Source organism: Lepidothrix coronata, unplaced genomic scaffold, assembly GCF_001604755.1.
Source record: "Lepidothrix coronata isolate B3197 unplaced genomic scaffold, Lepidothrix_coronata-1.0 Scaffold51, whole genome shotgun sequence".
Taxonomy (NCBI): Eukaryota; Metazoa; Chordata; class Aves; order Passeriformes; family Pipridae; genus Lepidothrix; species Lepidothrix coronata.
In genome coordinates this window covers 1,037,730-1,064,943 of record NW_016690231.1, presented here as the reverse complement: position 1 = coordinate 1,064,943, position 27,214 = coordinate 1,037,730, and the positions used below count along the sequence as shown (strand labels likewise).

General features: G+C 40.9%; 1 protein-coding gene across 2 annotated transcripts; it reads right to left on the bottom strand.

Moving 5' to 3' along the window:
- Positions 1 to 5,139: 5,139 nt before the first annotated feature.
- TANGO2 (transport and golgi organization 2 homolog) lies at positions 5,140 to 27,046 on the bottom strand. Of its 2 annotated transcripts, none has more exons than XM_017815448.1 (9): positions 26,987 to 27,046; positions 22,937 to 23,058; positions 18,851 to 18,939; positions 17,260 to 17,379; positions 16,130 to 16,244; positions 9,204 to 9,274; positions 8,589 to 8,742; positions 7,790 to 7,894; positions 5,140 to 6,319 (listed from the first exon to the last, which is right to left on the bottom strand). In XM_017815448.1, the coding sequence occupies exons 2-9, from the start codon at positions 22,990 to 22,992 to the stop codon at positions 6,199 to 6,201; spliced, it is 831 nt and encodes a 276-aa protein (XP_017670937.1). In that variant the 5' UTR covers positions 22,993 to 23,058; positions 26,987 to 27,046; the 3' UTR covers positions 5,140 to 6,198. The 2 variants fall into 2 exon arrangements, with proteins under 2 accessions (XP_017670937.1, XP_017670938.1); XM_017815449.1 differs by having other exon boundaries at positions 26,983 to 27,036.
- Positions 27,047 to 27,214: the final 168 nt, after the last annotated feature.

The following is a 27,214-nucleotide window of genomic DNA, read 5'->3' as shown; positions in this document are numbered from 1 at the left end:
AGCTGATTGCTACAGAAAATAATCAAAGTAGACACATCCTTTGGCTCAACAGTACCACAGAATTACTAATCTTGCTCTTGCCATCCACACAGATTCATCATAAACTAAACTGTGTTGTCTACAGAAGCACATCTAACTTCTGATTTTCCTGTTGGAAAAACATCAGCCAACTGGTTAGCCAAAGTTCCAGACTGCTGGTAGCATTTTTCCCAGAAAGGCAGACACTCTTCTAAAGACACTATTACTTAAAGTGGGGTATGCTGACTTAAGAGGTCAAATGAAAAGTAACAGCTTTATGTGCAAGTCGGGGCATTTTTTTAAAAAAGATGCCCATTTTTAAGTAACCAAGAGACCTTCACATTAGAAACTGGACTGCACAAACCACTCAGAACTAAAATTCGGTGCAATTGCCACCTGGACCTGGGCTGGTGCTATCCTGCACCCATCAAGGCTTCCCTTGCTTGTTCTTCATACAGAGAACAAACTTGGTCCTAGGGCTGAAAATCCTGCATTCCTAAATACACTCAATTTATCTATGGGGAATATCAAAGAAAAAAATAAATAACACCCATGTGGGACAGAACAACAGTCTTCATACTTTGCTTTCCATAGGCCTTGTCATCCAAATAGTTCAGAGCACTTTTCTGAAATAGGCAATATATATCTGTTATTTGTAAAGATAAACTTAACACAAAATCCTCTGAGCCAGCCTTGTGCTGCTTTCACATTGTGCATCTCTACCAGTCAAACTAACCCTGTCAGTCAGTCTTAGTTACTTTACAAGAGCTGTAGTAGTGTTCCACTGACAGCTACCTCAGACATTCTGGCTTCTCAACCTCTGTTGCGTGGCAGTTTTGCTTCTGAGTCATTACACACATCATGATGCTTCTAATTCAGACCTGTGGTAACAAAGCACACTTTGTTGTACACACTTTGGGTGAACCGCAGCTAAGAAACTCTTGCTCCAGTTCCTCAGCCTGGCCTAGTCTCTGTCCTGCTGGCAGCACAGACATGAATCAGGAGCATAATCTTTGCCTGTCAAAAGTCCAGCTGTAGTTGCACATATATGAGCAAAACCATAAATGTCAGTACCTTTGTTTTCCCCAACAGAGGCCAAGTAAGTTATGGTTCTGAAAGCACAGTCATGCTGGTAGGGTTGTTTTTTATGTAACTGCCATTCTGGGAATGCTTTGCCAGTCTAAACTCATGCATATTATACCAAGACAGAACTCAGACTTGACTGGCACAATATATTGCTGAAGAAAACAGAAAAATTTGCAGCTGCCGTGTTGTGAGGATACTGATACAACACATCTATCACATGCTGCATCTGCAAGTCCAGCAGAGCAACATCAGCAGATCTGTGCAGCAAAACAGTTGGTACATTGTCTCTGTGCAAGGCACATTTCAGACAATTTTGCTTCAGGTTAAACCTGTTACCTGTGGGACAACACTTTGTGCATTCCTCAAGCACACCTACTAGATCTGTTCCATCTGAAACCAGCCTGGACCCTGGGACCTGAAATGTGAACTAAAGCACAGGCAAGAGGGACTGTCAGAGACACCAGGTAAGGGCACTGTCAGTCCAACCAAGGTGCTAATGCAGACCCATCTGTGATTGAAGGGACAGTTAATTCCTCTCTAAATCCCAGTCATTCCAATGACAAATAGGAGATGGAGAATGCATCTGACTAAGACCAGGCTCTGTGGTTATTCAGAGCAGAGCTAGTACAGGGAGAGGAAAAAACTGGCTTTCTCATTCACCTTTTTCTTGAGAGAGTACGTTCCTTTAACAGAGGCAAAAGCCTCAACCACTGAATACTAATTATAATCCTGTACCACAAGAAGAGACACTACTGGCTCCACATATCCTCCAGTTTATTATTTAATATATCTCAATTCCTGTCTGAAAAGTGATGTGGTGTTCTAGTTTACTTTGGCCACAAACCTATTACATGTGGTTTTCTGCACCGACCAGAAGAGATCAATGTGTTTGCACAGTCTGGTGAGTCACAGCCCCAGGCTGGCTCTGTGCCTGCAAGGATGGCAGGTGAGATATCCACGGAAAACACCTCCTGGAAAACACTTCCTCCAGCACCCAAGGGAAGCCTGTCAGGCACCGAGTGCATCAGCTGGCACTGCCATTCTCAGAGGCCTCCAGAAGAACAAGCTCATAAAATCAGTGTGTGTTCTCTGCTAAATTAAGTGTGGCTTCTCCTCCCCTTCCTTTCTCCAGCTTCTGATGTGGTTTTAGCTTTCGTTTGTTTTTCTCCATTTATCTTTCTAGCACAAACACACAAAAATTTAACATCAATCAGCAGAGAAATTGCTTTTTTTACCATTCACGTTGCATATGACTTAAATGGATTGTAATTTTGGGCTATCCTACTTATATAAAAGTTTACATTCATTATTACCTTTCTCCCTCATCTCTGATCCAAAATTCAGTCCTTATGTCTTCTATTTGAAAAGAAATGGTAAATTTGAGTGTGTTAATATGATACTGTTTTACTTATTCAGTTTCTAAGTTCTTGAAATAGGATGTTACAGATAAATTATTTATATATATATTTTATATTCAACATTTCTTCACTCTGTTCACCTTAACCTACATTTCCCAGCATGAGTCATGCTGATGGATTTTGTAATTCTCACAGCTTATGCCTTTCCAGCTGATTACCACACAGATTCTATTTTCACCAAGTCAAGACTGTTTCCTAGATCCTCAGAAGTTATCAACAAGACTTCTCTGCAGAAAATGAATCAGATGAAGAACATCAGCAACATTCAATTACATGAATCTGATATAAAACTAATTCCTAGGAGCTAATATTCCATATAAATAGGGATGCTTGCTAAGCCATAAATGTGCATTAAATTCTACAGGCTAAATTTAAAATGCAAGATGCTTTAATTATTGCCTTATTTTGCTTAGTATTTCATACATTCATTTTGAAATTACTTATTTCCTTATGATATTATGAAACCAATGTTCCAAGCCTTATCAATCTTTTTGGTTTTTTTTGAGGCCCAACTCGTTCTCTGGTCTGTTCAGGTGTATTTTATCAAGCCACTCCCAGGGAGTTGGGACAATTCCACCTCCAGTGTCCAGGATGGCAGGACATTAAGGTCCTGTCAGCCCAGTGTAACAAGAGTCTCAGGTCTGCCCAGGATCCAGACTTTTGCCACAGTGAACCTGGATTCTTGTCCCTCAGTAGCATTTTGTGAAACTCCACTTTTCCCTAAGGGATCATTAGTTTTGCTCTTTCCTTCATTTCAAATATTTTCCAATTTCTTACCTGGATAAGACAACCACACAACAGCTCAGAACTGAAAAACCCAATGCACACACCACAACATAGAAACCCCAGAAAAATACAGCACTTAAAGAGGAATTAAGTACCAGAAATGGACTTAACTTACAGCTCTTTCATTGCTAATACCTCCTGAAAGATTTTACTTCATCTTGACACACCGACTGACAGGCAAAGCAACAGAAACAGATGTGCAAATGATCTATTAATGTCGACAGAGACTGGTCACCAGACTGACTTTATTCTGGTTCTAGTTTTGAACACACATAGAAACAACAATTATGACACAGCTTAAGGCAAAAAATCACAATTGAGTTTTTACAGATATTTTAAAATGTCTTCCACTACCATTCCAATAGAAACAAAAATCTCTTGCAAATTTATGACTTTGAAGAGATAATATGTATAAGCAAACTTACTAAAATGCAATATTTCCTATATACACTTTTTTCCTTTATATGCCTTAAAACTGATATTTAAAATTCCCTTTTGTTATTAAAAATACTTTTACAAAAATAAAACACTTTCTTTGTTAACTTTAGCTACAGTTGATTTTTTCCAGTGGATTCACTGCAACTATGATTTGCACAGAGTAGATGATGCACTTCACAAACACCTGACCATTTCTATGGACGAGCACCACTTGCTGATCCCTGCACTGCTGTCCTGATCCTGCTTCCACTGAAGCCAATAACAACACTCTCACATGCTCACCTCATTAACTATTCTGACATGATAAAAAATAACATCAGAGGTCTGTGCTCTTTATGGTTTAATTGTCAGAAAAAGCAAATCCCAGATTTAGAATTTTGATTCAAGCAAAGCAAAATTTGTGATTACAATCTGTTTTTACATCTAAGCTCTGACTTGTATTTTTTCACCCGTAGGTAAAAGATGAGAATAAATTTTCATTATTACAGGACTGCTATAAAAACTAAGGTTTATAAATGCTTTTAGCATGAAATTACATGCAAGCATTTTGCTTGTCTTTAAGATAATGTCTTCAAAGAGAATTTCTTGTTCAGATATCCGCTGGTGATTTTTTTCTTAAGCCATAAAAGAGTTTGCTATGGAAACTCTCAGAGCAAGCCACTGAGGCAGAGCTTTGTTTTAAAATGTGCATTTGTCAAACTCAGACTTAAGACAGCTACAGCTACTTCCTTGCATCTAAAAATAGCATTTTTATCCATACAAATATGTGGTTTAAACAGTCATCAATCAATAGGAAAGGGCTAATCCTTTCCTGCAGCTCAGAAGGACAGTGTGGGAGGCCCCGAGCTGGAAACCAGGTACAACCCAACCCAACCCCACTGATCATCCTGCAATCAAGGTGCTCAAAGAGCCACTTCTACAGCACTGCAGCAACAGCCTGGGACTAGTTGTACAAGCAGTCCTGGTATCTAGAAGCTACTTAAATATGCAAATAGAAAGGAAAGAATTGACTAAATGCTGCTTTAGCATCTCCTGGCAGTTAAAAACCTGGGATTCACAGTACTTCACCTCAATGGCAAGTCTCACTTGCTGCTGGCTCCACACACTCAGGGAGGATGGAACACACAGCAGCACAACTGCACACCTTGGAGAGAGGATCAGAAATCTTGCTACTTTGAAATAATTACTTAAAATCAGAAGCTTGTGGAAAGCATACAGTCAGCATATCTAGAGGGGAAAAAAATAGCAGTGACCCACCACTAGCTTTGAATACTCAGTATTCAAAGTAAGTCAGAACACCAGTAGCAGCAAAATAACTTAGGGTTTTCAAATATCCTGATATTAGTTAGAATCTTCCATTACCTACCCTGGCACTGAATAATTGAAAAAAGCATGCATTTAAATAGCTTTTTAATTCACAGGTGTTAGAACATAGGAAGTACATCTTAATACCCAACTTTTTCAGCAATATAAGAGTGCAATAATGTCACCTTACAACAAACAGCTATTTTTACTAAAAATCTATGATCAGTCACTCCAGGCTTTAACATATTATACCAATATTGAAGCCAAAATTGCATATGTACAAAACAGCTGATATATGTAAACCTCATATTCAGCTTCTGTTTGCAAACAGGTACCTATTCCTTACCTGCCTGCTGAGGAAGAAAATATCAAAATCAATATTGCTATTTAGACTATCAGGAAACAAGATGTCACAACACCAATAATTTTATTCCTGTCAAAGGTAGGCAAGTCTGCTCCCATGATTCTTTCAGTAAAAGTGAACAGGGACTGAGCAAAATCTCCTACCTACCCTTAGACCAAGTTTTAGAAATAAGATATATTGCTGTACTATCTAGAGGAAAACAAATGTAAAGAATCCCCCTGCTCTGCCCTCCCCAGGCAGAACAGTGCACCATGGCACTGCTGAAAGGTTGACACGGGACTAAAGCACTAAATGCACTTAATGCAGGAGAACATACATTCATTTAATGCACACTGGCATCAGCTGGACAATCTTAACAGCATATGTTGAAGGAAAAGCAAAGTTTGATAAAACCTTCATATATTAACAATAAAAGCAGCAAATGTTTCCCCCCATCAGAACTGAAAAAACAAGTTTAAGTCTATTTAAAGCATCCTTAAAATACCCCACACCCTCACAAAAAGCAATGACTTTGTCCTGGACAAAGATGGCCTTGTCCTGAAGGCAGGGTGATGTTAAAAAAAAATATTTCTGATTGTAGCTTGCTACTTAACATAAACCCAGTTTTTTCATCTGGTTTTATCCAAAGACTTTGTGAGCCTGATCCGGGTGTGCTACCAGTTTATTTAAACTTTTGCTGGCCTTGCTATTTTTAGCTCGTGGAGGCTGGCACAAAACATTTCCTAGAGCTTAATGGCTTGTTCTCTCCCTGCTGTTCTTACAAACCATTCAGGTGGGTGGTTGTCAGCAGTGCAGCTGGAATTCGTAGGTGCTCGTTTGCCACTGGTCGGTGTCGGCGTCGATCATGTTGCGCTCGGTGAACGTCACCCGGCCCTGGGCGTCGATGAGCACCACGGTGTTCGTCCTGCAGCACAGGGACAGGTCAGCCTGGTGCCCACTACACCCACTGCCAGGGTGCCAGCCCTCACTCCCCAGTGTTTTAATTCCTTTTTTTTTATTTCTCCCCTGCCCACATCATCACCACGTTAGCAGGGCAGGAATGGCCCTGGCGAGTTCAAATGGGCGTTTTCAGCCCGTTCGTCTGTCACTGCACTGCTCTGAGTCCCTGCTGCTCTGGCAGCAGCTCACACACAGAGCTGCTCGTTGCAGAGTGTGATGAAAGGTCACACTTCGTGCAAAGTGCTCCACTCAGAAAGAAGTAGCATAAAACTAAGTTGTTCTTCACAGCCTACATGTACCCTGAAGGGTTATTTATCCTATCAACAGTACTCTCTTCATTCCTCTCTTTCAAAGCAATTGTCCACTGAGATTTAGACACAGTTAATTATTATCACAGGACACTGATATATGAACACAGAAAAAGTTCTCTCTCTCTAGGAACCTTCCAAAGGGGAAATCTGTTTTCATGAGAAGCAGATTTGGGTCATGCATCGGTGCCACTCTGCCTTGTGGAAGCTGTCATTGCTCCATGGACACTGTGCCACAGAGGGATCACTGACAGCAGGAATTTTCCACCATCCTGATGTGGTGGCCTTCCCCAAGTCACTTCACAGTTGTTCACTCACATAAAAAGTGCTTAATTTCCTCAGAAGAATCTCGTGAGGCCCAGTTAACAATCTGTATCCACTAAACCCCGTTGCTAAGGGAAAGATAAGTGTGAGCACACAATTATAGCAGTAGAGAAGACTTGACATATAGTGCTAATTCACCAGTGAAAGGTCAGTACTTCTGCCAAGTTATCCCTGTTTCTTTGGAAATAGCTGGGCTCCAATCTGTGAAGCAAGAGGAGGAAGATGCTTCTTTATCAGGTTAAGTCTTCATTATCCTATATTTAAAATGTTCTTTTAATACATTTTATAGAAACCACTGCAAAACCTGAGTATCTCTTTCTCAGAATCCCAACTTAAAATGCTTCCAGCAGTGAGCACTGTCAGCTTATCAACTCACACCTCTGCAGTGGAAATACTATGCCTGACTATGCCAGAGATCAATCTGGCAAAATCATTGGCACACTTTTAGAGTAGGAATTCCCAGCAACAGGGTTCACCTGGAATTTTGTCTCACACAGATTAAATGCAAGGTGCACTGCATTACTCTGTTGTTCTTGGTAGAACAGTCTGAGCAGAAAGGGAGAATATCTCAGTAAAAGCAGCAGCATTAGTTAGGGGAGAAGTAGAAATACACGTTCTTTTGAACAAGAGCAAAGGTTTTTAATGCACGAACGTGGCAGATCCATTTGACAATGCCATGCCTGAAGAACTCTGATTTAGCTCTGCAGATGACACGATTCCTGCTCGTGGAGCAGAAACGTTCTGCAGTATCTTTGATAAGATCAAAGTGCTCAGATCTGCTGCTGCACTGGGAATTGTTTTACCTTGTTCCATAGCCTGGGCAGCGAACACACACAGCTGCATACTTGTCGAGGACAGGACGGATATATTCCTTCCCCTGGTCCTCAATTGCAGGGTCTGGCAACTGACTGAAAAAAGGAGTAAAGGAGTTAAAGAGATTTAAAAATTCTCCCGTATTAACACACGCATCCCTCTCAAACTGGAAGGAGTTGCAGGACATCCCTGATATCACAGTCAAAGGCAGGGCTGAAGCAGAAGAGAGGGGGTAAAGGACAAAACCAGCTGTGGCTGCCCCATCCCTGGAAGTGTCCAAGGCCAGGCTGGACAGGGCTTGGAGCAACCTGGGCTAGTGGAAGGTGTCCCTGCCCATGGCAGGGGGTTGGAATGAGATGATCTTGAAGGTCCCTTCCAACCAACCTGTTGTATGATTCTATGTAAATAAGGGCTTTCTCTGTGTGCAGGAACAAACTGAACCTTACCCGAGCCTCCAAAAAGCTTACAGCAAGCAACTTACAGTCCTGCACTCACTGCCCTTACTAAGGGAAATGCAATCTTTAAAAGAGAAGGGCACAGAAAAACCAGTGTACAGTTGAGGAGTACTAAGGCTGCAGTAGTAACATTTACTGTGTCTCCTGCTTAAAAATCAATACTGTTGAAAGTCAGTCTCTGTGGAGAGAAAGAACACTACTTTTGCCCTTCATTACCCAGCTTTAGTCAATTAATATATGGCTAAAGCTTTTTCTCTGCCAAAACAGTTTCTATATGCAATTTTTAAAGGGGTCATGTTGTATTTTCAGTGAACTCCAGCCATCGTGTTCTTACGGCTCTTGATTATTCATCACTGTAAGAAGCTCCTTCACCAGGTCTTCTTTGGTAAGGTCTTGACTTCTCTTCACCACTTCTGTGAAAAGCTGCTTCCCATACTGAAGCTTCTTCCATGGTGTATCCAACAAGGAATTACTCAATCCATATATTCCTACACACACAAAAAAAACAATTTAATGGAAAGTGTATTCTGGTGATTTCAGTTGTCATTACAGATTTCAAAAACTTTAATAAAATATAAGTGCTCCCCCTAACCTTTACATGCAGGTGTGCCATAAACACACACTCTGGGTAAGGGATTTAGGGTCAAATCCTTTGAAAATTCCATTCCTCAAAACAGGCTTCTGTCCTTCAGGCACAGTCACCAAAGGAGCATCCCACTAATTGCAGTACAGGTGGGTACACTGACATGGACAGAACTTTTACTGAACTGTTGATTCTATACAGTAATTTATTAGTAAATGCTTAAATGAATTCAAAGACATTTAATAATATTTTTTTTAAAGAATGTGAAGGAAAAGTCAGTGAGGACAATGCTTAAATAGCTAAACTACAACAACACAGAGCTACATAAGAAAAGGTAATATTCAGACCTTTCTGAAGAAAACCTACCAGCATTTAGGAAAACAGGTTCTGGTTCTCCTTTGTTTCCATAGTAGCAAATTACATCTCCTTTGGTGGTACTGAAAAATATAAATAAGAATTTCTCCTTGAAAAGCCATCAGCTTCTGTGTTTGATTATGCTCCAATTTCGTGCAATCTTTGAACACAGTAAGATGTTTCTCCCACTGTTACTCCTATGGTTCCAGGCATTAACTGAGGAGTTTCAGTACTCTCCTCCTCTCAAAACACTATCACAAAGTACCATTATAATTTTTAAACATAACTGCAGTGGAATTCAGTAAAACCCCAGAACCACTGCATGGAAAGTAACCAGGCTTAATGACAAAAATCTGTGGGGTTTTGGATAACTGGAGATTTAGTTACTTGGGAGAAGGGGGCACATTAAAACAACAGAACTGTCCATCACAGCAAGTCACCTTTCCCTCATGCCCTCTTTTGAAGCCCTCCTGCATCCTGAGGCCCTGGCTCCTGCAGGCCATTGCAGCTGGCAGGAGTACATTGTGGCCCACTGAGAGCAATGCTGAGGGACAGCTGGGTCCTTCAAGGGACACATGGGCATGTCCAGGCTGTGTTCAGCTACTGCAGTTACTGTTTATGAGCTTTCTCCCCTTAACTGGAGGCACTGGCTGCTGCTCTCTCTTGTGCACAGTGTTCAAAGGCAGGCTCCAACACTGCAGAGAACTCTCATTTGACAGAGATGGGATCAGCATGTCCAAACAGCAGGGACTTGAGTAGTCATATTTATATTGACAACACAAACAGCAAACCAACTGATAAAGACAAAAAAATGAAGTCATCAATAAGCCTTGTGTGTCCTCTGGAAATGGACTGCCATCAGATGGCTCACTGCCAGCATCCCTCAGTCCCATCAGCTGACATGGAATTCCTCAGTGATTCCTCAGATTGCTACCAGTTGGTGGGTTTGGGCTTTTTTTTTTAATTTGTCAGAATACAGCAATGAGATCCTTTAATTCTCTATTCCTCCCTTGTGATTTACTTGGTCACAATGGAAGAGAGTATTATTTCAGTTACCAACAAACACATTCTGACCATTGTTCAGCTTTTAATTTGTCTCCCAAGCTCCAGCTACTCAGACAGCAGATAGGCTTTTTGAATTGGAAAAAACCCCAAACAAGCAAAACTTGCAGTTAGAACTGAATTTGGATTAAGCAGCATAAAACATAATACAGTAGAGAAACCATTACCAGCTCCTCATTTTTTCCTAAGATAAAAAGAAGTATCTCTGCATTCTGTATACTCTGATCTGCATCAGGGCAATCTCATTAATGATGTTCTGGAACTTAAATTGCTCTGCATAACTTAACATCCGCTACTCAAACCTTAATAACAAGCAAAACAGTCCTGATTTAGCTGTTTATATTCTTCTTGAAAAGCCATTCTGAAAGACATTCTACAGCATCCTTTGCAAGACAGCCAAATGAAGAAGGAAGTATTAACTTATTAATTATACAACTCAGAAGAGTCAAGAATACAAAAAAAAATAAAGCAAAAATAGAACTGCCTTTCTTTGTGCACTGCTCTTCCTCCTCCCAAACCCATGAGACTTTTCTGATGCCTTACAGAAAGATGCCCAAGTTTTTCAGCATAGGTAAAGACAGCAATTATAGGTGGTATTTGTGTATTGTTGCTTTTATTGTTAAATATCATATACGAAGCCCTCAGTTATTCAATTTAAAATTTATCTACTGTTAAAAGAAATGTGTCACTTTCTGAACTCCCCTCTAGTGGCTTAAAAGGCATTTATTTTCCTTATCTTTGTTCTTCTGCTCAACTTTAATGTTGATCTCAAGACTTACTGAGCACCTGAACTCTCCACAGAGAAGTGCCCACATCAGAACTGTGACCCCTTTACAGCAGGGATGGATATGGATCCTCCTCTCCTGTTCTGCCTCTAATTCTAAAGCACTGAAGGTTTTGACCAGTCTCTGCTAGAGTTTTCACGTGAATGTATTACCATCATATTCTTATGCATCAACCACAGCAAGAAAGTATGTTGTGAAATTGTTTCTGTACCCCAGCTGGAGTATTTGCATTGGGTGTAACTAGACAGTCCATAACAAAAGCAGCTGAAACAGAAGGAAAACACAACATACGACCAGAATTTTCTTTCCTCGGTTTCCTGAGATACAAATTCCTGTCCCACTACTGCAGATTAACTTGTGTATGTGACCCACTTAAAAAATCTATTGAAAGAGTTGTATTTTCTTCATCAGAGACAAAAGGGGTTTTAAAGCTATTATTCTAGAACACAGTAAAGCAGCGAAATAGAGCCTTTCAATGAATATGAGAAAGTGCTGCTGAAAAGTACAGGTGGAAGAAAAAACAATTCTATTAGCAGCAACCTGAAACTATTTTATTGGTGTAATAACTACTCTCTTTTCAAATTCTTGAACCTGTATCTGGTGTAAAAGGTCTATGAAGAGAAAAGTTCAGAGCAATTGTTATCACCTGAGGTCTCAAAACCCAGTGTTAGATGGAAAGGCAGACAAATGGCCTTTCCACACAGGCCTTGACCACAGCTGTCCGTGTCCTGCCACAGATGGGGCTGCATGCTGTGTAAACAGGCACTGCTGCCTTCCCTTAGCAATGGCTTTTTATGGGAAAGAATATTATCCTCCAGCATCTGTGCCGAGCTTTTCGTGACTGACAAGTTCAGTAACAGGATCCCCTGGAGTTTAACAAAAAGATGGGGAATACACACAAACTGCAGGGTCACTGACTCGGGACATCTGTATCTTATTGTTTCCACATTCCACATTCCCCCAGACGTGTTTCCACTTACCTCCACTGCAACACTGCTGCTGCCTTCTGTCAAAGGAAGACTGAAGCCTCCCAAGAGGCTTCTGAAATGGGCTCACTTTCAAAATGCAGTTCTCTGTGCCAGTCAGCTACTCTTCTTTTTGTCATTTGGCTCTGCCTATTCCCTTCCTACTGTTTACAGATACTCAGTACTGAAGGGAAAGGCAGAAGCCAAGATGAAAAAAATCACTATAAACTTGATCACAGCAATAGCCTCAAACCCCTGGCCCGTACTCAGATTCTCTTCCCTTCCAGCTTTACAAGTATAGATACCAATTTCACTGGAGAAGTAATAAAGGCATAATTAAAGTGATGACAATAGGGCCCAGTAGGCTTATTTTTAAATCCCAGCCATAGCTGACAGCAGAAAGAAACTAAAACTGCATAAAAATTATGCTCTTAGATACATCATTCTGTCAAAAAATGTAAGCAATAATAAATGTTCCGGGAAATATTCTAGGCAGCATAAATCTCAGTAGAAATAGAAGCTCCCCAGCAACATGAAAGCCATGCAGAGTTTGCCACAATCACTCCTTCATGCTGATGAAACAAAAGCAATGTCCTTCTGCTCCCCCTGCCCTGCTTCAACTTCAAGGTGGCTTCAGGTCGTGTTGGCCAAAAACAGACCGAGAGGAAAAGGAAGAAGTGAGGCAGTAAAGCTGCACAGCGTGTGGTTATCACCAAGTGATCACTCCCCTGGGCACTGAGCTCCACTCTGCTCACAGGGGGAATATCTTACACAAGGACATTGGATTGTTTGATGAATAATGTGTGCGTGTGTTTTTTGTGCAAGGACAAAAGATGAAGTTGGCAGCTTGAAATGCTGAACAGGAGCTTCAACTAAGTAATACAGTCCACAGATTAATTTTCTTTTCTTCAATGTTCATGGGCTAATCAGAAAACCTTTTCTGTTCTGAAACTAAAAACACACAAGCAAGCACCAAACCACCAACTATAAAGCCCAAACATATAGCACCTACCATCCAATAATTGGTGAAAAGAATTCTGCCAGATATTCACAGCATACAAAGTCTGCTTTAAAGCACTACTCTGATTTTGTTGCCAGTGTCTAAACATTTCTTTGGTGTTGTCCTTATATTTTGGGCAAGGCAGAAGCTGACACCAGAGGAAAGAGATAAAAAAGTTTTTCAGAAGCTTTTTTCCTTCTTTTGACATTGGCCTGTCCATCCATCCACTGCAAATGACTGAAGATCTATGCAGAAATATTTCAGAACACAGAGAAGTACCTGGACACCTCATTTTCATGAGGGAGCCACAAGAAGCAAGACAGATGTACTCTGCAAAAGGTGATATTGTATTAGGACTGACAATGCAAGAGAAGAAATGTCAGTGAGCTCACAGAGCAGTCATGACAACTTGACCATCCCCGTTCCTTCCACAGCAGCACTCTGACCCTGTCTCACTTTTCACTGGAAAGGCTCCCAAATCTAACCCCTGGAGAGCAATCAAATCCCTCCCACACAGCCAAGCCCTGATCCCCACACTGAGTGCACAGCCCACGGGTGATGGGGCAGTTCACTACATTTCCCCTGGAGGGACTGGAAACTGGCTGTGACAGGGAGAGCAGAAGAGCTCACCCCGAAGGCATCTCTCTGCAGTCCCCTCCAGCTGACTTGTTTTGGAAGGGACACTTTGTCTGCTCCTCCTGGAGGAAGTGATTCAGTCCTGTTCACAGGGATCTGACTGCACATGAACTGTATGGGCTCTGAGTGACAACCTGTCAGAGACTCAAACTTGCTAGAAGAGCGACAAGAAGCTGCCAATTCCATTTGTCCTTCAGGGCTGCCTGTATTACACACTTGGCAGTAAGAACACAAGGGAGATGCTGCCACAACGGCCCTGACAGAAGTTTGAGATACCCATGAAAGTCTAAGTACCTGTAGCAACTGGATTTGTTGGACATAAACACAGGTTTCCTGAGGACAGCAATGATGCCCCGAGCATCACCAAGAGCAGCTCACTGACTTCAGATACTGTCACAGATGGAGAAAGGAGGGAAACTGCTCTGAATCTTAAGCAGACATTTACTTAGAGACCAGTCCAGTCTCTGAAACCTCCTTCCTCTCCAATCAGACCCACTGATACTCAGAATTGGAGGATGGCAGCACTGCCTTCCAGGATGCTAATTTTGCAGCTGCACAAGATTCCAAATAGACACTGTTTGTCATATGCTATATATTGAACATAAAAGTATGTTAAGCATAATTGGATAAATATTCACAACCAAGATGTTAAACTGAAAAAATTAGAAAAATAAAAATACTAAGTAGTCTTCTTTAAAAAAAAGAAATCAATTGTCTTTAAATTGACATCAAGAGATGTCACAGAGCAAACAGATTATTACACTAAGTGTCAGAACCCATGCACGTTGAAAATAAGAGTCACACCAAGCTGTGGAAATAAACTAGATTTTACAACTTGTATACTTGTTTCCAGCCCTCCTTCTCACATCACTGCACAGCTGTCTAACCAACTATCAGCATAAGAATACAGACAGAAGATTAAAATTTCTTTTTCTGAAATGTGATCCTGAAAACTCAAACATTGTAAGTCTCTCTAAATATGCTGCTCACAGTCAGCAATATTGTGAGCTCAGACACACCCCTCCCCACTAGTGCTTCATTTAAATTTCCCATTTGAGTTTCCTCTCCATTTCACACACTTTAACAGAGCCAGTCACTATTTGTTACACAATGGAAGAACATCTTAAGAATAGTCTTCAGTCCTTATTTTGAAACAGCAGCATGACCCAACAAAATAGCATCAACTACAATAACATTTTCTATTTACATAGAGAAGTAGCTTCCATTCATATACTATATTTCTCTCAGGAGTAATTCTCATTTCCTAAAATGACAAGTTTACAAATCTTATCAAAATTGCTCTGCATCATTAGCTTGGCAAGAATTTCATTTCATCAGAGTATCCAAGGCTAAGGACACGTCAAAACTGAGAAATTAATCAACACACACAGCTTTCAGAGTGATACTCAGGGAGGAATTACGAGCTGTATCACCATGGAAAGACTATTCAATTGAACACACAATTCCCTATCAGCCCAGCATGGAGGAATAACCAAACAAAACCAACACAGGAATGACTGCCTTAAATAACATCAATCAGATCTACTGTAATATCTACTTGCAGGAAAGTGGGAGAGTAGGGAAGTGAAAAATGCAAACACAAGGCTGGTTAGTGAGAGGGTGCTGGAAATCATGTCCACTCAGAACAGCAAACACTGGGACCTGCTGCCTTAAGTGTGTGTGGCTTCCCAGAAGCAGGCAGAAAAGCTGCACCATGAGGTTGTCTAATAAGATTAATGGTGCTGCAGAAAGGGTGCCAAAGCAGGGGTGTGCTCTGGGCAGTTTGTATGTGCCTGTGGTCATGCAGAAAGGATCCACCTGGGAGCTGACACATGGCCTGGACACGGCCCAGCACTGGATTTCCCTTCTTCTCCCCCAGGCATAATGTGCAGAAAACACCCAGCACATGGACTGCTGAACTGACACAGGCATGTGCAGTGCAAAGGATTGGCCCAACCACACTGATTATAGTCAAGTATCCAAGATCCTTCCTTCAGCTACGGAAACTCTGAGTTAACGTAAACCAGCACTGTCTTGTGCTGATTTTTAATGTTTCAGGAAAGATTAATGACACAGCTACTCTGACAGGGAAGGTATCTTGAAAGCTCTCAGGTGCTTTAATCCCACCACAACATGTCACCTCTCAGAGAAAAAAGGTATCTGCGAAATTACGGAGCCAAGGTTTTGTTTTCTCAAAACACAAGGCACAGAGCCCTCAGGGTAAAGACTGGCCATGGCCTGTCAGGGAGTCCCAAAGAGTTCTGTGGGAAGCAATGATTAGAACACAAGAGAGTGCTCCAGGGTTGGACAGACCAGAAAGTACCCCAGGAAATGATGACTGCAGTAACGTTAGGACCTTACATGCCAATCAGCAAAAACCATGAGCTCTGACTTCAGGTTGTGACAGGCATTGTCACACATCTGGGCTGTGATGTACATGTGCAAAACTGCTCCCTTTGACACCTGAACTGTGGTGTTTTATAGACTTACTTCAAGTCAGCTGCTAACAAATTAAATCCATTGTAAAGATGTCCCTCTGCTGAAACTTTCTTCAAGTAAGAGTAGCTGTCCAGATCTGCAGTCAGGAAGTTTGTTACAAGAGCACCTAAGAAAGAGGAGGACATAGAACAAATGTGGGTGAGCTCACTGTTCTGACAGGCCTGGTAAAACAAACAGCAAGATAAAGATTCCTGTTGCCAAGAGGCTGTAACAGTGGGGAAAAAAACCCAACCCCCAAAATCAAACCAAGTAACAAACCAGCCTTTGAAAGTCTTACATCATTGTACCATGTTCCTATTAAGAGCTTGACTTTTACTCCAAAGAACTCAGTCAAAAGCTCTTGGTCAAAAATTCTACAGAATTCATATTACTAACTACTCTAAACTGGATGTGCCTTTCCTCTCCTCCCACCTTACAAATTCTTTCTTGTCTTGCTTCATTTCCCTGATATATGACCCTAAAATGAAATACAAATGACATGGTTCATTTGTTTTCTTTGTCTAACATCTTTTATCATTCCAATATATTCCCAGTGCAGCAGCTTATGACAGTTACAAACAGACCTATTGTTACTCTAAAAAACCCCACAGATGTGCTCTGTTGAGAATCCTCTTCAAAAGAGATTTTTTCCTATATTTCTGCTTCTCTGATCTGGGAGAAGGAGACACTATAATAATCTTTTAGGCTACCTCCAGCATAACTCAAGTTGTATTGATTCCCTGACACAGGTGTTTGAACATGAATATATACATTTTGAAAAGTCTATTGTAATCTAAATCTAGCTCAGTGCTTGGCTAGTTGTTCTGCCTGTTAATTAGAATTATTTTCAAGAGGAGACAGTTGGTGCTGCATTTCTTGTCTGAATGTAACTTCAGGCTCTAGGCACTACATCTTGTTTTACTTTTGCCTGTTTGATCAGAAAATCATTATCCAAGTCAAGTTTCTCACAGTTACTCAAACTTATCAGTTCACAAATTCTGTTTACAGCACATAAACATTCTATTTGCCCATAAAGCTGTGTTAAGAAAATTAATACTGTAATCATCACTGTTTTACTGGAACAGTAAGGCTCGTTGGTCCACTTTCTTTTTTTTTCTTCTTCTATTTCAACTCTTTCATACCTCTTCCTTTGGCATTTTTATCAATCTTTGGCTGCATATAGTTTGTCAGGGCTGCCATCTTGCCTTTCTTACTGATCCCCAGCCATGTCCCACCTTCTTTTCCTTCCTCCATATCCAGACCTAATGGAATAAGTAAGAGTTAGGTTATTACATTTGTTTAAAAAAATCTCAACCTTTGACCAGAATTTCTTAATGCAAATGCTGAGTTTTCATCAGGCTGGATAAAATGCAGTAGGTGCAAGACTGTCTTTCTGGATGAGTGACATAAGCCCACTTAAGTTATCTCCCCTCTAATCCTGCACTATCAAGTATTTTCCAAGCAACTGCAATAATAGATGAGAGATAATGAGAAAATTAAAGGTAAAGGCATAATTAAAAGCTTTGCCCATATGCTAAACTACATATGAAGCTTTAAGAATGCTCAGAATGCCTGTTAGCTCAAAAGCCAATCCCAGAAGATTAATGTTATATGCAAGTTTAAATTAACACGTAACCAGAAACATTTAAAGTAAACTGGGTAACTGATAAACATCTTGGACTCTGGTAACAGGAATGGAGGAGGGGGACCCAGGAAAGTGAAGTCCACAACATTATTAACTCCAAAAGCACGGGATCTCAAATTCATGGGATCTCCCCAGACACACTCCCCCGATGGAGAATATACCAGTTTCTTATGCCAAATATGGACAGAGCTGACAAGGGTATAAAAAACAATTCAGGGCTCTTCAGTTTTCAGGATAGCTTTTTATTTGTTTAAAACTGCTCCACAGCAGGGGAAGCAGCACCCAGAATGTCTGGCACAAAACAGGAACACCAGGCAGAACTTGAGAAGCAAGGGAGTGGTAGTACAGTGGGAGTAATTTCTCCTCCCAGACCTCCTTGCCAGTGACAATCACACACAGCATCAACAAAGAGTATTTGCAAAGTCAAAATGTCGCATTTAAACAATGCTTTATCTTCCAGAGCTTCATTTCTTTTTCGCAGAAAAGGCAGAAGTATTGATCATACTTAAAAATTTCTACAGACAGATTCCCCACAAAGGAGAACCAGACAGCTGAGGGACTGTACTACCAGTTTGGCAAGATGTAGACACAAGAGCTAATAAACTGAAGGATCAATAACTAAAATTATTTTGTAGCCTATAAATTATTAACCAATAAAAAATGAGAAAGTTTTCATGTTTCTGAGGCTTTGTTGAATGATTTCTAGTCAATATTACAGACCTTGGGTCTGTGGAATAATTAATTCCACCTATTTTAAGACAAACTAATTCCACCTATTTATCAGACAAAGCTAAAGTAATCATTTGTGAGGGAGCAATTAATCTGACTTATTTCCACTGCACCACTAGGACTGAAATCAGTTAAAAAAATGTAAAACTGGTAAAAAACCCCCACAAGATATTAAAACACAAATAAGATAGTAATAGCACAACTCATCTTTCAAACTTACATATTTTCCTCAGAAGTATAAGGAAGAAGCAAATTTCTTATTAGAAAGGCAACACCACTACCCTAATAACAAAAAAATCCAGGCCACAATTCCCTTATAAATTACATGAAAACCTGTCAAAACAGCAAGACAGACATACCACTGAGGATCTCATTGCTACTGTCCCAAAACTCGGCCGATTTGGATGGTCTGTGGTAAAATTCATCTCTATTAGCTGCTAGAATGAGCCTGGAGAACACAGGAGGAAAAACACACTATTACTTACAAATTGGAACTTCACAGTGCAGGCAGGAACAGAATCCAATTTTTGCCACAGCATTAGCTCATTTTAAGCATGAAACCATCCTTTATCCTCCCATCTCACCTCTATCACTCAGTGGAAAGGCCAAATGACATCTGACAGCAGCCTTGTCTCTCACTGTCTCGAGACAGCAAGTCCATCTTGTTGAGTGAATGAGGCAGATGTTATTTTCAAAGAACAATACTTCCAATGGAAGAGATTGAATTAAGATCACATAAACAACATTAAGATTCCTCAGCATGAAGTTACAGCTTCATTAAAGAAAATGTGAAGATAACCCACACATTCATAGGTAACTTACCAAAAAACCTGAAGCATGAGAGAATGTTTTTACCAGATCATTGCTTAGGATCATGTAGTCACAGTATTTCTTAATCTGTCTTTGACACCTAAAGCTCTAATTATAGGGTTCAAAGACACGAGTCAGATGGTTTTGTCTGTAGGTACTCAGAGCAGAGATAAATTTGTGACAGTGCAGAGGTCCAGCCCCACCGAAATTCTTGGATGAAATGACAGTATGGTCAGGGAGGCAAAGAAATAAAGGGAAAAGGTGTGGGGTTTTGTAACAATCAAGAGATACTTTGGTGGGCACTTTTTCCCTGATTTTTGTTGTTTTGTGGGTTGGGGTTTTTTGCATCCACAGTTGCTTGCATAATTTGGGTTCTGCCAGAACAGGAGGAGGTGGCACCATCAGGAGGTAGGAAGAAGCTACGAAAAATAATATGCAATTGAAAAATGTTGCTGGATGAAATCCATTATTTATATTTAGAAATAAACACATCACTCCACAAGAGCAAGTGCTGTCCTGACAAAAAGCATGCTGCAGCTCTTCACGTGCCATCTAAAATTTGATAGTTTTAGCAAATCTGTACTTTGTACTTTGACGATTATCTCTGAACTTTGATAATTATCATAAATGGCACTTTCACACTTGAAAGACTCAAGTTCAACATGATATTTAAGAAGTAGCAGGCAGGCAAGATAAGACAGGTCTTCCTCAAAAGTTCCAGTCTTTGCAGTACTGCAGATCACTCAAATTCAATATTAACCCCAGTTCCAGTCAGTCAGGCTATGAATGTAAAGCAGGTAAGTTTTAACGAGTCAGTACAGCCAGGCAGCTCCACAGGAATTTAGAACACTCTCCATGCTTGGCCTTTGAAAGAAAAATCTGTTTCTCTGTCCATTTAATCCAGCAGAAGTTATTAAAACAAAGCAACTTTTTTGGTGTCCTCCTCACAGATCACACAGATCCCTCACTGAATGTGTGCCACACTCACTTCAGCAGCAGTGGAACACTAGAAAGAGAAGTCTGGGCTAATCTGACTCCACATCCATCTTTTGAAACTGAGAAAGTGAACACTTTCTGTTATTCAAAAGCAAGGGAAGACAGCATCAGAAACTAAATTGAATTACTTATTGCAACATCAGACAGACGCAGGGTATCTATAAATAGGAGCTTGAGTTGGAAGCCTTACATTAGAAATACTCTGGAAAAAGAACTGTAATCAATCAGCTACAGAGAAACTAAACAACCCTCAAAGTTCAATGGCACCCTTTCTGGAAGGCAGGTGCTTCGTATTTTGCACAACAAAGCAGCACCTGTTGGAAGCCAAACTGTATGTACATTTTTTTTCTTTCCAACGCAAATATAATATTGTTCCTTTCAAACTTATATAATTTTTCTTCTTCTAGCTGATTCTAGTCTTTGACCTATAGGCTTTCAGCTGGTTTTCCAAATTTCTGTCATCTTACTTGAATATGCTCCATTTGTATCGTGCAGCCTCCTTTTGAAGATTTTTATTTAAATTAACATCACCACTGTTAAAAAACAGTTTGGCTGAAGTGCATTTCTCATCTCCTGAAGCTCCAATTATACTTTGCCTTCAATGATTCTTGACATGAAACCACGGTTTGTTTATAGTATCTAAATACTAAAAATAAGTGAAGTCTTTCTGGTGTGATTGAATATTCCCTATTTCAAGTTTAATGCAGACTCCTAAATTTATCACAAGGCTAGTGTACAAGATCATAATAATAAAACCATCTTTATTTTGTCTTTTATGAAACATAATCATACTGAAAAGGAACAATATTAAGTGACCCTCATCTTCTAATAAATTGCAAAAAGCCTATTCAGCCATGTTATAGCTGAAATAATTCAACTGTATTAGGATTTACGTATTAAGATTTATTTTAATATTGAGAGAGATGAAAACACAAGAAATCATTCCATTAAAGCAATTTCCTACAATGCAATTCAGCTCCTTAAAAAAGACTCTGTGATTACAGCTCTGAAGCTTGAAACATGTATTTATTTGTAAGATGCACACAGCACAGTTCAGGAAGATGTAAAGGCAGCGTGTTCCCTCTGACAATAATAATGGTCTGCAGTAAAGGGCTCGTTACACTGCACTGAACTACAGTGCAAACAGGCCCCAGAGAGCAGCCAGAGCAGCTGCAAAGGGCAGGCACACAGATGTGTTAGTGCAAAGGCAGCACACAGATGTGTTAGTGCAAAGGCAGCACACAGATGTGTTAGTGCAAAGGCAGCACACAGATGTGTTAGTGCAAAGGCAGCACACAGATGTGTTAGTGCAAAGAAACACTGAGAAAGTTAAATACAATTAAACACTCCTGAACTTGGGCCAAACATCTCAAAAGTGTTGTCCTATTCTGACACTGACAGCAAGTTGTTTTCTGACATAAATTATTAATTTCAATCTTGATGCAATTTTTTATAGCAAGCAAACTACTGTAAGTTTTACTTTTAAATATTGATCGTGGCAGAAAGTTCACTTGGCAAGCAACTACAGCTGACATCCAGAGGATTTTCCCAAGAGGCATCAAATTGCTGAATCTGTCTTTCACTAACTCGTAACACAAAGAAAGTCAGACCAAATAAATGGATATATTAATTCAGCACCAGTCACATCATAAACAAAACCCCCTTTTAGGCAGATTCCAGATGCAGAAAGGAATGCACTCCACGGACAACTGAGGTTTGGGTTCTCATTTCCTTTCTTTCTGTGGAATGGCATCTGCTTCTCAATACAACAAGGCAGAAAAGTCAGTGAAAGGCACGATGATTTCCTGAGCATCCTGACTCTGATGGTCTCTGGATGAATACCAATACTTGTACCCCACAAAATAAAATGGAACCTATGCAGTATTTAGAAATACAGAAAGCAATAAAACTTTACAATCTGCTCACTGGCCTGAAGTGCTGTCTTTCTATTGCATACTCAATGTACTCAAAGATGCTGCTGTTGGATATGAAGTTTAACAATTGAGGGCTATAATGAGAGAGAAAATGATCACAGGAAGTTTAATGTTTTGGAAACTCACTGTATGCCATGGACACATCCTGACGAACTTACCTAGAAGCCTGGATGCTTGTTTAGTCTTCAGGTTTTGGCCAAACATTTCCTACACAAGACTTAGTTTTTTATCTACAATTTTAATTGCAAGCAGATTTTAGGGTGGGGGAAGGCTAGGACACTTCCAAGAAGTTCCTTTAAAAACTGGTTTTAAACTGGAAACCCTAAGCTTATCTACCACACTGAAAGGAGGGGACAGCTGCATCTGCAATGCCCAACACACACGATTCACCTTAGTTCAAATGCTGAAGTAGAACACAGGGCTTTCAAACTCTGGAGTACAATATTTAAAGGACTTATAGAGCACATAATAGACCCCCAGCTAAAGGTCTGTGGTTACAAAGCCCGAGTCTTCTGACAGTCTAAAAACAAAGGGTTCTGAAAAGGTTACAGTAAATCCTCCAATGGGGAAAGTCAGGGAGTTAAACACCTCAAAGGCACAACAGAACACATAATTCTGACTTGAGTTTGTACTTCACGTACTGGATACAGAAAGAAATGCTGTAAAAACACGGAAACAAGTCTGTTTTAACTAGAACAATCTTACCTGTACGCATTTTTTGAAACTGGGCGGGGGTCAAACTTGAATAGAAGGATGCACATTGAAGAACTGATGTTTAAATCTCGGTTCTTCCACAAAGGCTCAATGTAAGGTCATTCTGTAATAGCCTGAAATGTAAATTAAGATTATCTATTACACTGCAAATTATAAAAGGATAAACTTGCTTCTATGCTGAAGCTTAAGGATTGCAATGTACTGACTTTCTTTGTCTCTATCAAGTCAATCCCTAAACAACTGGTTTAGAAATTAATCATAAATTAAAGATGCAGTCTTGAATTCTGGATAATTGATTTACTAGCCCAGTGTTTAGAAAGATCCATAGCCAGTTTTACATAGAAAATCTACTCAGTTTTAGGGTGTTATCCCTCTTCTCAGACTCCTAGTGCTGAATTCTCAGTGGACTGCAACCATACTGGACTTGTACAACTGAACTACTCGGACCTTCTACATCCACACCTTGCCAGCTTTTCCCAAAACTCAGGGTCGTGTACCCCAGCTGCTCTATGTCACCAAGCCTATTTCCCAAACAACACTCATAGCTCAGAAGAGATCCCCTCAAATCCACAGTTGAGCAGTTTCCATTTAGAACACCACCAGCAATATGGTGGGTAATCCGTGAAACTTTTACTGGCAAAGAAGGCCACTTGGTGAAAGCAGGGATATAAAATACAGTTTTAATGGACAACTGTTGCTGTCTACTTTTGCTGACTAAGGAGATATGGCTTCTGGTATCCATTAAGTGTCCTGCCAGACAATTAAATGGATTACTGAATAAAAAACCATCGGCAATTAATCACTCATAAGACCACTATTTTAATAAACATGTTTCAGGCTCCATTAGCTGATGTACTGAGTTCCCTCCAAATAATCAATTCAGTCCAGCTGTTTGTGCAAAATTACTGGCCACATAAAACTTACACAAAAACTGCCAGTCAGAAAACAGCAGTAGAGTAAGTTTGTAACACTCAGCACAATTATCTAGAAGGACAAGTATTTTCAACACTTCAATACCTTTCTACTATTGCTTTGACAGAACCATCTTTGTGTCACCCCATCAACCTTGCTTGATGTTATTACAGTACTTTAAGTTACATTTGTGGTTTTATTAACTCCAAATATCAAACCAGTATTACTTATCTTGGGCTCCACCTGCCGGCCTTGAAACAAGCATAAGTGTTTATAGGTCCTACATAAACAGCCTAAACTTTTTTTTTTTATTCAGACAAAAGTGTTAAGCCAGATAAAACAGAGCTACCCCCTAAAATAGCAGCAACACTTAACTGGCAAAGGAGGCAAGTAATGTATTTTGGTACCTTCTTTGATCAAGGCTGACACTGCACTTGCAACACCTGTTGAGGTTTTATACCCAGGGCTGGATGTTAGCATTATAATTCTTAAACAGAAGCACACTGTAAGTCAGACTCAAACTGGGATATTCTAAAATTCACGACAATTAACAAACACTAAGAGGAAAAAAAACCCTGAAGAGAAGCAGTCATAGACACCATAAGTACCTAAATATTCAATGAGAAAATCTTTATACAGGTGTCATCCTTTTGGGGTCATGTTCACATGAAAGTGGGTGCTGCAACTATGGGGTGGGAGAGGTACATTGCACAGAGCTGGCATCGCAGAGCAGATGTGCTCAGTAGCCTCCTCCCCAGATGTGCTCAGCAGCCTCCTCCCCACCCAGCACAGCAGATGTGCTCAGCAGCCTCCTCCCCACCCAGCACAGCAGATGTGCTCAGCAGCCTCCTCCCCAGATGTGCTCAGCAGATGTGCTCAGCAGCCTCCTCCCCACACAGCTCAGTCCCCACAGACAGAGGGGGCGAGAAGATGAAAAAGATTAGGCTAGCACTGCCTTCCACTTGCAACTGGATGCTACAGCAAGTCCAAAGCTTGATCAAAAGCTGACTTGTCGAGCAGAAAATGTGTCTTCAGAACCATCCTTAGAGATGCAGGAGGTGGCTTAGTTCAAGCAGAAAAGGCTAAATTGTGGCACAACACTTGCCTTCTGGTTTTCTTTCTGAAGACAAGCCAGAATATACATACTGTGAAACATGGCAAAATCTGCAGAAAGGGAGAAAAAACCCTCCACTCTAAGATGGAGACAGTGAAGACTTACTGCCTTCTGGATAATGAGCTTTTATAAATTCTGCTTTGATTATTCCTAGTCAATAAGACAACAGTTACCAAGGATGACACGATCAGCAACAATCTCCTATTTGTGTAATGTTTCTAGTTTGCTGTCCAACTTATGCCTAATACACACAAACCAGCTTGACAAGAATCACAAACATCCTGTAATTAAGCGTTCTGCTCCAAATGGCACCGCTAATTTGGAAACGGCATTCTAGTAACTAACGTTCTTGTTCTGTGCTGCTGGGCTCTGTTACACAGTACAGTGTGTTTGGCTCATTTGAAGGACCTGTTAAAAGCCTGAGTGGATACACACCAGCATAAGGTAGTGTTTAGAGGAACTACCAAGAGACCCAAATATGATAGATTGTGTATGCTCTTTTCATAGGGTTCTACCATCATTTGGTTGATTAGAGGCAATCAGTTCACAATTTGGCATAAAACTATTCTACCCTTAAGAATTCCCAGTAGCAGGCTTTGAAAAATGAAGCCATTTGTTATGTATTTTGTTTTCGCAAATGAAGCATCATAAATAACATCTGTCAGTTACCACAGTGATCTCCAGTGCTTCTCACCTGATCCAAAACTATTGTTTAGGTGCAGTCTAAAACACAGCTAGAAATCATTTATCACTGGAATCTGCTAGTTTTACGTACCACAAAAATAACTCGTGGTCAGCAGAGTCCAAAACTATTTTACTGTCTCTTTTGAATATGTCCAAATGAAGCTGAGCACTACAGTCCTTGAATGCCCATTAAAGGGCCATAAAACTGGATGCACTTTCTTGCACTAGTGGAATGAAATTTTTTTTTAATATGGAACTTTAAAACCATCAAAGAGATGATCGATTAGTTATAAAAAGTAATCTATGTTTTTCCTCCAGAGAAAAGTGTCTCACGGCTGCATTTTTAAAGCACTTTACTGTTTTATTTTTGCACTTCCCTTGTGTAGCACATGCTCCTGTATAGCAATACTAATAGTTAAAGACCAGCTGGAATAGATGGATCTCTAATTTAATGCCTTTCAGGTTGCTCTGCATACAGATTGTAACTGACCCTACCAAGGTGAAGAGCCAGTCTTCACTGCAAGAGACAACAATGCAAAGTACAACGCTTATGAAAAACAGAAAATAACACATAAGGTGCATGCCATTCCCAAGTTTAATGAGCTCGTTTTATTTTCAGCTGCATAATTTCTCTCCTACTAGATTAAGTCCACTGTACAGCTCCAGTGAGAAACAAAGGCCAGTAAATATAACCTTTCACCACAGCATGTTTTAGAAGCATTTGCAAGGATGGAGTAGAAGAGCCTTTCCCCCACTTTCTCAAGAGTACAGACTTCTCCTTTGCCACGGATCTGCAGACCCAGAGCCTTCTGCTGGACCTTTTTCCTTAGGCAAAAACTGTATTTTTAGCTTGCACAATTCTTAGGTTTTCTTCAGTGAGGAACCACCAAAAAAGACGTCAGTAGTTTCCAGCGTCTTTCCGTGACAATTTCTTGCCCTCAAAGTGTCACCGCATATTAAAAATTAATTAAAAAGCTACTTTATTACTCTTGTACAATTACAATTACTCTCGTACGTGACGCAGGTACCAACCGGCCGCCACCCGCGCAGGAACGCGCTGCCACAGCACAGCCAAAGGAACGGGGGCGAGCCCACACTTCAAATGGGGGCTTTTAGGATAAAAATCCGAAGGAAATGGCGCTCAGCAGCAGCGCTCTGCTCGGAGGGGAGGCCGGGGCGGCGGCCGGGAGGGGCACTCGGAGCCCCCCCAGACAGGAGCCCGTCAGCTCCCGGCCGGTCGTGGCGGAGGAAGCGACCCCGGGCTGTGCCCGAGCCCGTCCCTCAGCTCGGCCCCCCCGGCCCCTCGCTCACTCACTCCCTCACTCACTCACCAGCGCCGGCTCCGCGTCCCCCGCGCCGCTTCCGGAGCGCGGCCGGGCCGGGGCAGCGCCCGCCCCTCAGGGGGACGGGCCGACAGCGGGCCCGGCTCCTCCTCCCGCCGCACTGCCGGCACCGGCACGGCTCCCTCGGGGTGCACACACCTTCCCTGCACCGACACCCCTTCCTCAGGGTCCACACACCTTCCCTGCACCGACACCCCTTCCTCAGGGTCCACACAC